We start from the raw sequence: 13,550 nt of genomic DNA, 5'->3' as shown, positions 1-13,550 counted from the left end.
AGACGTTAAAGCAAGCGCTTCTTGGGAGGCAACCCATGTGTTGAAACACGAGAAGAAGGAACTTTCACTCCATAACCAGATTTACATCCCTAAACCTCTTCTCTTTGTTATTTACATTCTGCCCTGTTTAATGAGTTTAGTCGCTGTTTATGTGTTTGCTTGTGTTTAGTGTGGTTTTAAGCTTAAAACATTGAGGACAATGTTTGATTGAAGTGTGGGGGGGTAACTAAGTATGTTGATGCAAATTCGTTGGATTTTATCACCCATAACTTCAAGTGTTGTTCCTTGCTTTTTAAAATGTTTTCAAGCTGATTTGGAGTGTTTTAGTATGTTTTGTTTTATAACTCCGAAAATCACATAAAAATTTGAAAAACATGTTTTGAAAAGCCTAAAAAGAGTGTTTTGAGTCGTTTTTGTGTGTTTGTGTCTTAGGGTACCTTCCAACACAATGATGAGGATTTGGTTTTTAATTGCATGATTGTTAAGAAAGAGTTATAAACATGGAGAAAAGTTTGATATACTCTTGGTATATGCTTGGTTATGGTTATAATGTATGACTTCACATGCAATCCTAAAAAGAAAAATTAGTTTTTGTAACATGCTTGAAGGAAGGAACTCAAACAAACATTACAACCCTGAGAGACTTGAGCTTTAAACATTCTTTGGAGAGTATTAATCTGTGATTCTTGTTTTCAAACTCGTTGCATGATCTCATTATTTTTGCTTGGTTGCTAATTAGAAGGCGTTTCATCATTTAGTTCCAAATGCTAGAACTTGCATCCATTCCAGTCAAAGCATGATTGCATAATATATATCAAGATGAAGTGTGTAGTGAAACCATCAACCAAACAGCCAACCCATGCACTATATATTTATTGTAGGTCATAACCCCCATTGAGCCATTGTTAGCCTTTGTTTACCCATATCATCCCCACCTAGCCTAGATTAGGACCACCCATACCCTTGTTCTTAAAGCATAGTAAGCATGACTTAGAGGGAATCCTTTCGAATTTGCAAAACAACAAGTGTGGGGGAATTTGTGTGTGTGTATTGATATGCCACGAAAAGAAATAAGGCATGAAAAAAAAAAATATTCGTGGAAAAAGAAAAAGAAAAGAAAAAGTTGTGAAAAGAAAGAAAAAGAGGATGAAATAAGTGAAAATAAGCTCACATGTTTGTGGTAGTTAAAGAAAGGGTCCAAAACGTTGAATATGGCCCTAAGAGTTGTGTGACTTTTCCCCTTCTATGTCTAAGTGAGTTTCTGCAATCATAAGTGATTCTAAGTGTCAAATTTCATTACTTTGCTTGCTATTGCTTAAAGAATGTTTGTTATCCTTACCTTTCATTGTTAGCCAATCACCCTTACCCCGTTACAATCCTTATGCTTCAATCTTGATCATTATGTTTTCAATAATGTGGAGTTTGGAATTGATGTAAGCATATGGTGTCCCTGGTTCTCGCATCTAATTGGTAGCATTCCATTCATGAGATCATATCTAAACATGCTTATTAACTCCAGAAATTGCTTTCTTTGCGATACTTATATGTGAGTGTTCGTTTTCATGTTTACATCAATCTTCTCACATATGACTAGATTAGGGTGTGTAGTTAGAAAATCTGAGTGAAAATTGAGTGCATATCTTGTAAGGAATTGAGCAAATTCTCTAAGGCATGTTACTACATTCAAAACATGGTTTTAAATGCTTAATTGTGAACTAGTATGTGGTGACTATGAGTAAGAATGTACTTAAGTGTGAAGATGACTAAAATCTGTGGAGATAATGAATTTTTAACATGTCATGTGCATTGGAAATCCCTGAGGCAACGTTGGAAGGTTTAGATTGTCTTTTGTTTGTTTTGTTTTGTTTCGTTTTGTTTTGTTTTTCTGTTTTGCTCGAGGACTAGCAAAAGCTAAGTGTAGGGGAATTTGATAGGAGCATATTTATGCGACTTAATTGGCTTGTTCTCGTGCATTTACGTTATGTTTCTTTAGTTATTTTAGTCCTGTATGCCATTTTCGTGTGTTTCTAGGTTCATATGGCTAAGGAAGCAAAAAGGTGCATTTTGGAGCATTTTGGAGCAAAATTGGGCTTAGAATGGATAGCTTATGCTTGGAGCCAAAGTGTTGGACGAAATTGAAGCCTTGTATGCACTTTAGGACATAAAACAAAGGGCCTAGCCCAATCAAACAAAGCCTTAGAACCAGCAAAACCATTCCATACCTCCTTTAACACAACAAAAACAACACCCATTTCAGCACCAACTTCCCCTTTGCCGTGCCTTCCCTTCCAATTCCAGCACCCCCCATCCCTCCAAAACACTACCTTACCATCACACAACCATTCCTCCATACAAATACCACCCCAAAACCTATCCTTAGACCTTGTGCCGCAACAAAGAGGAGGAGAAGGGCCTAAACGTTCATACAATTCAAGTATGAGTTGTTGGAATTTTTAGGTGTTTTCTTTTCCTTGATTTCAATGATTAAATTTACTTATCTTTGTTTTGTACGTATGAGGAACTAAACCCCCCTTGGCTAGGGGGGGATTCGAAATACATGTTTATGCTTGCGATATGATTTGATTACTTTTGGTTGGAATTTCATGAGTTGTGGATTCAATTTGTTTAACTGTTTGATTGATAACTTATTTATGTATGTTTATTGAGAGTGCACGCTTAATTTTCATGCATGAATATGACGCTAGAATATAAGTGAGTTTCACCTAATAGTTATGAACTTATATTCACAAGTAGTGGAGGTTGCTTATAAACAATCGCGTGAAATAAATTCTTGGCATAAGTTTCATGCAATCATAGTAATGAATGCCTCGTCAACACTTATAGTTTTCATGATGCTTAATGATTCTTGCTTGTATCTCTATTATGCAATTCATGTAGGGAACTTGTGGGGAATGCTTTGGGTTGTCGCATGCAATCATCCAATTCATTAACTTAAGGAAAACTTGACGGTTAATTTAAGCAGACCTAATTAACCCGGGGTGTTGAGTTTTATAATTCATCGAAAGACCAACCGAAAATCATCTTGTATGCAAGTGTAACATGTGTGGAGAAGAACCTTTTAGCTAGCATTCATCCATATTATCATCACATTCATATTTACATTTTGCCCTTAATTACAATATGTGCATTTTAGTTTAATTTCATCAAAACCTCAATCCCCTCCATATTTTGTTTAGTCATTACAATCTATCTTATTTTGAGTTTTGCATTCTTTGAGTCTAGTGTAGTGTTTTAAACTTGTTTTTACGTTTTTGAGTCAAATCCAAGTGATTAACAATCCCTCCTAATCCCCGGTCCAGAACGATCCCTACTTACATCATTACTACAATTGTTACAAAGAGGGTTTAATTTGTGTGCGTATAATTCTCGCATCACACTTCCCGGGCTCGCTCCACCACCGTAGCACGATATTGTCCGCTTTGGGCTTACCATTCCCTCACGGTTTTGTTTTTGGGAACTCACGAGCAACTTCCCAATGGGTCACCCATCATGGGATTGCTCTAGCCCCTTCTCGCTTAACTTCGGAGTTCCTACGGAACCCGAAGCCAGTGAGCTCCCAAAAGGCCTCGTGCTAGGTAGGGATAAAAATATACATTTAAGGATCACTCCCTGGGCGATGTGGGATGTCACATATAAGATTAAAAATTTGAATTTTTTTTTATAAAAATTTAATGGTTACAAACTTATTCTTATTTTATTTTTTATATTTGGAAAATGCTTGAATTAAAAATTGATTAGGAGTTTAATAAGGGTGTGAGTATTAAAACTCAAATCAATTACTAATTTTTTTTTTTTAAATTATGTAACTTACTTGTAATTCATCAATATATTAATGCTGGAGACTTTGATTAAAATCTAAAACCTGATAAGATCTTAAGATATTAGACAGTAAAGAGCCAAAACTAATTTTTTCAAAAAAAAAAAAAAAAAAAATTCCTCTATGGTCAATGAGTCGAAAATCACAGCTGCCCTTTCCTGCGAAAACTCTCCCCACTCTCTTCTCTCTGTGTGTGTCTGTAGGAGACGAGTACTAGAAGGACCCTCGGAGGGAGAAATAAGATTTATTGGGGGAAATTAGAAGGGAGCAAAGCAAAATCCAATTGAAATCATCGTAGAAGATAATTGAGAGAGAATTGTTAAATTCTCAACGAACACGAAATGGTTTAAGAAATAGGAAATATTATTGGATCAGAAGAGGATTGAGAGATGGGAAATTTGTTCGTGAAGAAGCCCAAGATCACGGAGGTAGATCGAGCTATTCTTTCTCTCAAGACCCAGAGGCGCAAACTTGCCCAGTACCAACAACAGGTCTTAATCTTAATTCTTAATTCTTATTTTGTACTTGTGGATACTCCTGTCAAACAGAAAATAAATTCTACTTGTCATCTCAAATGGGCTACCAGAAAACGAAGAACTTCATTTAATTTTCTTTGACTGAGGAATTCCCATGTTTTTTTTTTTTTTTTTTTTTTTTTTTGTAATGAGGATGTGAATTTGCGTAGTATTTGTGAATTTTGAATAGAGGGTATTGATCAAGTTGATTTGTATCCCACCTTGCCCAGCTTGAAGCTGTAATCGAAGCCGAAAAGCAAGCCGCACGGGATTTGATTCGTGACAAGAAAAAGGAAAGAGCTTTGTTAGCATTAAAGAAGAAGAAGGCACAAGAAGAATTATTGAAGCAAGTTGATACCTGGGTTATTAATGTTGAGCAACAAGTATGTAATTGCACAACCCTACCCTACTTGTCCATTTTCTTTCTTTCCATTTCCTTTACAACTTGGTCTACTTTAACAAGCAAATAACATGTTCACACTCCTCGAGTAAATGTTTTGGTTCAGTTGCAAGACATCGAACTCACAAGCAAGCAGAAAGCGGTGTTCGAGAGTTTGAAGGCTGGTAATAATGCGATTAAAGCCTTACAAAGTGAGATCAATCTCGACGATGTGCAAAAGCTGATGGATGATACTGATGAAGCTAAAGCTTACCAAGATGTGAGCTTCACTTCTTCTCCTTCATTTTTTGTTTTTATTTATCTAGTATTTCAGCTGAGTTTTTTTGGGTTGCATTCTTAGGATGAGGATCTATATCAAATACTTTCTGGTGATTTGGGAAGATTTTTGATTGTCACATTTCTGATTCCTGTTCTGTGCAAGGCCTTCCCTCTTCCCACCTCCCTCCCTCATTTATATTTGAGAGCTTTCCATCTTTTTTCTTATGGTAAACGGAGGAGCGGAAGTGCTTGGAATTTTGTTGTTGTTTTTATTATAAATCAATTGCGAGAAAATGTTTACCTCTGAGTTGAGTTTGTAAAGATTGGCGATCTTGTAAGGTTTATACAAGTTCCTTTCCTATTAACAAGTTTACTTTTCAACCCCCACCCATCCCTCTTGTTTGACACTAGATTCCCAATATAACTATTTCTGCTGTGATCTCGTAAGAAATTATGTCTCTGTTTCTCACATCATTTGTGTGTATTCTTGTATGTTTTTCTCGTCATTGTAAACAATGATTAGTTAACATCTAAACCTTCTCTTCTTCCTTGATTATCATCTTCTCCTCAGTTTTTCCTTTTTAATAAATTCTACCATTTCGCTCATGATTTTGTTAGGAAATTAATGCAATCTTGGGGGAGAAATTATCAGCAGAAGACGAAGAGGATATTATAGCAGAATTAGAGAATTTGGAAGCTCAGGTATGATATTTCTATTCTAACAACAGGTCCACAAACCCTAATGATTGTTTTGCTTCCTCATTGTCATTTTTTCCCTTCTGGGTATTTTTTATACAGCAAATCTGTTACTAGTGATTAACATACAATGCATTAATGCTCTCTGAGATTAATAAAAATCCTCATGCTGTATCTAGGATTATTGTGTCAAAATCATTTTTTAATACTTATCAACATGTTGAAAAGTTATTTTCTCTTAGGTGCTCTTCATTTATCCCATTACCAATATTGCTATTACTAATTTAGTTTTCATGCAATGCATGGTATCCGGTTCTTGTAAGAACAATGCAATTTGGTGTCTCATCATCCCTTCTCCAGCAGTGTTACTGCTAGATTTCTAGGATAGAAAATTGGTAGATATGCCACTACCTTATCCCACTTGCTTTGGACTTCCAACTGGGGTAAGATATATTCTGACCCTTAGATGTAAAACATTCGAAGGTGAAAAATGCTTCAGAAACAGAAAAATGTTTGCTTCGTTGACTTCTTGGGAACATGAACTTGTTGCACAGCGTAAAGGGCAGGTTTTTGTCCCTCTCTGACCTTTCATTTAACCTTTCCTTCTCCTTCATTTAACAATCAATCTTATGTAGGCACCCATTAAAATTATGATTTTGAACTTAGATATAAGTAAATATGAAATTTCTTCTTTTAACATTTTCTCAACTTCTTGTTCTTACTGGTTTTCCCTTTTAGTTTTATGTTTTGTTGTACGGTTACCTTTTGGTTTTCCCTTTTAGTATTTTTGCTGGTTTTAATAGTATATGTTTTGTTGTGTGGTTACCTTTTGGTTTTCCCTTATGTTTGTTTCTTATTCTTGTTAGTTTTACTATTCTGGTGTCACATAATTTCATCTCATCTAAAAGTGAAACTTCACTCCTTTGTCAGATCACCGTTCAAGATATGCCTATAGCTCCTGTTTCAGTGCTATCTCCTAAAGAAAACGAGAGGTTGGACCTTCCCGATGTACCAATCAAAGTACCAGTTGCACCTGATCTGGTTGCGAATGATGAAATTTCCACTAAGACAAAAGGTCGGTCTCTGTCTCTGTCTCTGTCTCTCTCTCTCTCTCTCTTTCTCTCACACACACACACAGAGAACAAGAACCCCACAAACACAATGCTAACTGCTCGTTGCTCATGTTAACTCAACTGCAAATGCTTGACAATATTTTGGGATATGCAGTTATGGAGGAACCATTGGTGGCTTGATTAGATTAAACAGTTGAATTAGGTTGCCTTCTTGTCAGACTGTTTTCAAACGTCAATCGATGCTTCTCCCTTCTGCAACCACGCATGTACCAGTAAAAATTATTTTCTCTGGACAACTTTGATTGTTTTCTTTCTTGATTACCTGAATTGGATTGTACAAATATGTAATTTTTCAGGACTCAGTCCAAGGACTCATTGCTCCAACATATATTTACTTCTTTTCGACATCAGTCTTTCTTCATGGAACGAACGGAAACAAGAATGTGAATGCTCTGGGTTGAAACTTGTTTGTTGTAGTGCTATATATGTTACTTTGAGAAATTATTAATTGTGTTTTCTAGAAAATTTTAATTTCCTAATTATTAGATGAGAGTTTCAAGAATTTGATACAACTACTAACCATTTATGATATTAGCTGTTCTGATGATAAGATGAATGTTCTGAGTGAATTCCTTTTTATTATTTACTATTTTTTTTAAGTCGTCCAATTCTGTTATTGACAGAAAACAAACACATTGACTTACCAATAAATTGACAAAAAAGGAACATGGGAAAGCAAAGTTGCCAAAGAATCAAAAGTAGCAATCCAACCAGGAAACCTCGGAAGAATCTGACTGCATTTCCAATCATCGGATTGATTTCGCCGCTTTCCCTGCATTCGACTTGATCACTGCACTCGTAGATATCACGGCTTTGCCTAGCAATGGCACCTCTTAGACTGAATCCGGATCCTCATCGGATCCTCTTTGTGAGGATCCTGGGGATCCGTTAATCCTGTTCATCGTACATCGTGCAGTCAGAAATTATTTTAAATATTTTTATTTAAAATTAAACACAAACATTACTTGACCAAAACTAACCATACGATGTACAATTAACGAACACAAATCACGAATCCCCAGGATCCTTACCAAAAGGATCCGGAGAGGATCCTGTTGGTCCTAGACCTACTGATGGTTTATCGAAATCATCATGTCATATCTCCTCCATGTCTCGCTTGTATACTATATGAAGGTCACAATATTTTTCCTCCAAGCTAGAATGTGTCTACTCTACATTTCCACCACTGACCTGCACTCGTTGCAAACCTGCCGCGCGATAGGTAGTACAGCCAAAGGTGATCTGAGTCGATCCATGTGTCTTTTGGTGAAGGGAAGAACAAGGCCAGGGCTCATTGTACCCATTTTTTTCGATGCTTTGCTTTTTGCAAGGAATTACAGCATTTTACATATGTGCCAATGCCACCTGATTGTAATTACAACCAAAACTAATGACTGGACTGGCCACTTAATATTACAGTCTAGTGGTATTCTTCTTCACTTGTAAGTGAGAGGTCTTAGGTTTGATTCTCACCAAAGGCGAATTTGAACCACATTATTGTTAGCCCATTGTGAGACTAAGCATACACCCTCTCCCTTTAGTACAGATAATATCGTTTGTTAAAAAAAAAAAAAAAAAAAATTAATGGTTGGACTGGAGAGCACAAACACAATTCACATCCCCTCCATCGTTGACTATGAGCTCAAGCTTGCCAAACTTATAAGAGGACGAGTCTTGCCACATTCTCAGTCTCAAAAGCAGCATTCACATGGTACAAATGCTGACCATAATCAGTATTTATTTAAAGGATCAAGGATATTTTATTCAACCCAATTAGGCATTGACAATCTACTTAGATCAGTACTTGTTATGTCTTCTCTCTTAAGAGAGTGACTGGTCTCTAGTCGTTGGTGTGATTGATACTGTTGGGGGACTTTTAGGTCGAGGTGGACTCGGGCTTTGAGAACGTCCTCTTGTCTCCCTTGGTTCAGTTTCGTATGAAGTCCCAGAATATCTCGAAAGAGTTAGCTTGTATTAGGAAATATTCCAGATAGATCAATGAGTCGAAGATAACATGATTAAGTAAATAATGGCTTGCTCAAGTGAGGTATGGTGTAGAAGCTAGAAGTTCATCAGTTTAGCATGTTGAGAGAGAGAAAGTTGGCATGGTTGCATGGTGTTCTCTGGTAGATAATCTGGGTCTCCTAGGGTGGCAGCAAGGCTTACTATGGCTGGAATACTCAGAGGGAGGTTATGGAGAATGCCAAGTTGCAGAGTGATGTTTTTGGGCTTCTTTTGTTCTTTGTGTGAAGCTGGAGGACTAGGGATCAAGAGGCTTTCCTTGATTGAAAGGGTTGAAGGAAGTCTGGGGGAAAACTCCAAGATTGCAAAAAGATGGTTATGTGTTTCCCTCCTTAAAGTTTGAACCTTTTTGTATTATGATGTTCTGGGCTGAGTTCTTGGATTCCCTATAATGGCTTCTGACTCCCCTTTTTGTAGGTGAATGACTCATTTCTAGGGCTTTCCTAGGGAATCTCTAATTGTGGTTTGGTTCTCCCTCCCTTTTCTCCCTAGTTCTTCTACTACTCCCCTATTTTAGTGTAAGAAGGCTAGATTGTAGAACCTGCATTGTTCTTCTTTCCAAGGTGAAGATTTCTCGGGTCAGCTTTTCGCAGTTGCTACTTTTGGTAGAGCGCATCATGGCATTCACACGTTGGTTCTCTGCGTGAGCTAGGAAGGGAAAGTCTGCTTCTTTCTTCATTAAAAGCATGCCTGGCTAGGCTTTTACGTGACTAGGGCTTAGTTCCTCCTCAACGAAGTTGGTTAGCTGCTAGGGAAAAGAGGAAATTAGGTTAGTTCTCTCTCAAACTTACCCGCGTGGAAGGCAAAGGTTATGAGCTTGGACTTTTGGACTCCCAAGCAACCCAAAGTCTTCCACAATCTTGATCCACGTAGGCCCAATGAACTTCCGTAACCATCCACACCACAATTCACTTGACAATCCCTGAGCATGTGACTTGGGCTTATTTTAATGTGATCGGGTCTAATTACTGTAGCATGGGGTTGTACATATAATTCTTCCTCGATCCCACACCTTTGCATGTATTTGGGCTTGAATAGAGGCTTGCATGACAATTGGGCTTCGAGGCTTGGTTGGGCTTGCTCATGACATTTTGGGGTCTCAATAGATACAAAGACAAGTATGTAAGTGATTAATAGAGAATGAGTCCACTGGATGCGATCGATTGATAAGCTCATATTTATATAAATTTTACATCAAATTCACTTGTCTTTTCGTAGTTAGTTCCGTATATTTTTGAGCTATTTACTTTGTTTTTGTGTTTTGTAGGATTTGTCAAGCAAAGAAAAGAAAAATAGCAAAAGTGGAATTTTAAGTAACAAATTCGTCAAAACTGCCTGTGCAGGTCAGCTGACTTTGGAAGCAAGTTTCTGACAGCTCAGAATGACTTAGAGAATGTGCCTTATATGTTTAGAAAGCTACGGATGTCTATTTTCTGGAGCATTTCGCGGAATGTTAATATCAGTTTTCTAGAAGAAGTTACGGCCATTTTAACACTGAAAGGTTCCCAAGAGATTGAGCAGTTTGTAACTGACAAGAAAGCATTGAAAGCAATAAATCCAATAAATCTAGCAGCCAAAACTGATGCAATCAAGAACAAACGAGTTGACACCTATTCAAATATCAGAGGAAATAGAATTAAAGATGAGGATTAAGAGGGAGTAATTGGCATAAAGGCTACCCAAGGAGTTACAATTGTTTTACCATTTCCTCTCACTTATTGTCATCACTAAATGGCTATTAGTGGGTGAGTTAAGGAGAAGAAAATGATGCAGCAAGAATTGATTTAAAAGCAGCGTTAGGGAAGGAAGGAAAGGAGATGAGGCCTCAGTCAATTTCTTTCGGTTCTATTTTCTCAAACTCATGTCTATCTTTTGTTTTAACTTAAGGATTGTGTAACTAAATTTTTAGTAGTTAGGGGCTGTTTTGAAGCCCCGAATATGATTGCAAGTTTGTTCTGACATTTCGTTTGAATTACTTTTATGAATGGATGAAAATTGGTTCACTACTTGTCTCATTGACGAATTCTTTATGTGTTTTCTATGGATGCATACTTAGTACTATGGATGCATACTTAGTAAGCATATCTAGGATTCTAATGCTATGAATATGTGTGTGCCTACCCTTGTCGAATGAGGACCTACATATGTTCTAGAGTAGTACTTGTTAATTGCGATTAACATGTGAATCAATTTCTAGGATAAGTAAGACAACGCTAGTACTTACGATGCCTTGTGATGACTCAAACTCTTTTCGTTCTTAATGATTTCTAATTGTTAAATCTATGAACACGCCATTCTAGATTGCATGTTAGAGACTAAGTTAAGTTGAAAACGCCATTCTCTTAACATACCACATAAGAAAGAGTAATAGGTTGAGTTCTAATATTGAGCCAACTTGAGCATCTTCATCCGGAAATAGAAGGAATTTGAATGAAACATAACATTTTTGCATGATTATTTGGTGGTGGATAGCAATTCCCCTAACTCGTTTTCTTAGCTTGTGAACTACAATCTCTTTTTATTATTTAAAATCTGTTTCTATTATGTTTTTGTTCGATTTAATTTAAATAGCAAATCAACTCCAAAAATGTGACATCCCACATTGCCCAGGGGAGTGATCCTTATATGTATATTCCCATCCCTACCTAGCACAAGGCCTTTTGGAAGCTCACTGGCTTCGGGTTCCGTAGGAACTCCGAAGTTAAGCGAGAAGGGGGCTAGAGCAATCCCATGATGGGTGACCTACTGGGAAGTTGCTCGTGAGTTCCCAAAAATAAAACCGTGAGGGAATGGTAAGCCCAAAGTGGACAATATTGTGCTACGGTGGTGGAGTGGGCCCGGGAAGTGATCCGTCCCAGGCCGGGATGTGACAATTGGTATCAGAGCCTAACCCTGGCCGTGGTGTGCCGACGAGGACGTCGGGCCCCTAAGGGGGGTGGATTGTGACATCCCACATCGCCTAGGGGAGTGATCCTTATATGTATATTCCCATCCCTACCTAGCACGAGGCTTTTTGAGAACTCACGAGCAACTTCCCAGTGGGTCACCCATTATAGGATTGCTCTAGCCCCCTTCTCGCTTAACTTCGGAGTTCCTATGGAACCCGAAGCCAGTGAGCTCCCAAAAGGCCTCGTGCTAGGTAGGGATGGGAATATACATATAAGGATCACTCCCCTGGGCGATGTGGGATGTCACAATCCACCCCCCTTGGGGGCTCGACGTCCTCGTCGGCACACCACGGCCAGGGTTAGGCTTTGATACTAATTGTCACATCCCGGCCCGAGACGGATCACTTCCCGGGCCCGCTCCACCATCGTAGCACGATATTGTCTGCTTTGGGCTTACCATTCGTGCAGTCCGGAAGCTAAGAAATAATAATAAAAGAACGAATAAAAAACAAACCTAGCTATACACAAAGTAAATAACATACATGTGCAAGCGTAAGTGTGAAAAACAAAGTTCAGAGCATGAAAGACCTAGTGCAGTCCGAGAGAAACAACACTAAATAAACACACTCAAAGGTGGTCCTACACTGGTGATAATCTGTCAGATAAGTCAAGAAAATCCTTTGGGGAGCCACCAAAAATGCTAGCCAACTAGAACCTGGAGGGGCGCAAAACATAAAGCGTGAGTGGGCAAAAACAAAGCTTTTCAAAAATCATTTCATAAACAAAGTTCTAACCCCTCGCTGTAAAACCTGTATACTTCCCAGAAAAATATAATATATGTTTGGTGCTGCGGACGCACAGGTAAGTGCCAGGTAAGTTATGGTTTATATTTATGTTTAGTAGTGATTTGAGATGCATAGAGAGCTCATAACCTGCACCTCCGGTGTTAGTGCTCCCGCCGAGAGTTGGGCACAACCCTTCACGTGATGTTCACCTCCCACACCACACGCTCATCTTGGATCCAAGTTAGGTGCACAGTCCTGTCGTACAGACCATTTTAGGTGGTTCCGACTCGTTGGTGACCCGCGATTATTCGCCCAGTCTTCATGTGATCGTAGCACTTGAGCGTACTTATTTTACACCCAGTCCTGTCGTACAGACCACTTTAGGTGGTTCCGACTCATGTGCAGGTGTAGTTAGTGAGATGGAGATTTGAGCTCTAATTTCAGCCGTACAGGTCACGTTAGGTGACTCCGGCTGACAGATTATATGACATGGATTGGCATTACCTGAGTACTTGCATCTTATTTAGAGGCATTTGGCATGGCATATTTCTGAGCATGATTTATATATATGTTACCAAACTATCACATCCCCGCCTGGGGGGGACCACTTCCCGAGCTTGCTCCACCACCGTAGCACGATATTGTCCGCTTTGGGCCCCGACCACGCCCTCACGGTTTTGTTTTTGGGAACTCACATGTGAACTTCCCAATGGGTCACCCATCCTGGGAGTGCTCTTGCGCGCTACTCGCTTAACTTCGAAGTTCCTATGGAACCCGAAGCCAGTAAGCTCCCAAAAGACCTCGTGCTAGGTAGGGATGGGAATATACATATAAGGATCACTCCCCTGGGCGATGTGGGATGTCACAATCCACCCCCCTTAGGGGCCCAACGTCCTCGTCGGCACACACACGGCCAGGGTTAGGCTCCTGGATGCATATCATAAGCCGAGATATGTGCTTCATCGAGAATTGCTTTCTTTAAATCCAAATTATTAGGCACAAACATCCTACCCTC

The 13,550-nt window shown here is 38.7% G+C and overlaps 1 protein-coding gene across 1 annotated transcript; it reads left to right on the top strand.

Annotated features, from left to right (window-relative positions):
• The first annotated feature begins 3,980 nt into the window (after nucleotides 1-3,980).
• On the top strand, nucleotides 3,981-7,325 carry LOC125473262 (vacuolar protein sorting-associated protein 20 homolog 2-like). Its single transcript, XM_048575837.1, has 6 exons — nucleotides 3,981-4,329; nucleotides 4,584-4,736; nucleotides 4,860-5,012; nucleotides 5,630-5,713; nucleotides 6,638-6,782; nucleotides 6,935-7,325. The coding sequence occupies exons 1-6, from the start codon at nucleotides 4,228-4,230 to the stop codon at nucleotides 6,958-6,960; spliced, it is 663 nt and encodes a 220-aa protein (XP_048431794.1). The 5' UTR covers nucleotides 3,981-4,227; the 3' UTR covers nucleotides 6,961-7,325.
• The last annotated feature ends 6,225 nt before the right edge of the window (nucleotides 7,326-13,550 follow it).

This window comes from the organism of the source record quoted next, unplaced genomic scaffold (assembly GCF_019419815.1).
Source record: "Pyrus x bretschneideri cultivar Hongxiangsu unplaced genomic scaffold, Pyrus_bretschneideri_v1 Contig80, whole genome shotgun sequence".
Taxonomy (NCBI): Eukaryota; Viridiplantae; Streptophyta; class Magnoliopsida; order Rosales; family Rosaceae; genus Pyrus; species Pyrus x bretschneideri.
The sequence above is the reverse complement of the archived record's forward strand: the minus strand, read 5'-3'. Positions and strand labels throughout refer to the sequence as shown.

What these genes read in the sequence shown, in the direction of transcription:
- LOC125473262 (XM_048575837.1), top strand. Translation starts at nt 4,228, where the DNA reads ATGGGAAATTTGTTCGTGAAGAAGCCCAAGATCACGGAGGTAGATCGA. An exon ending in TTATTAATGTTGAGCAACAA is followed by an intron (nt 4,737 to 4,859) that starts GTATGTAATTGC and finishes GTTTTGGTTCAG; the next exon opens with TTGCAAGACATCGAACTCAC. An exon ending in AATTTCCACTAAGACAAAAG is followed by an intron (nt 6,783 to 6,934) that starts GTCGGTCTCTGT and finishes TGGGATATGCAG; the next exon opens with TTATGGAGGAACCATTGGTG.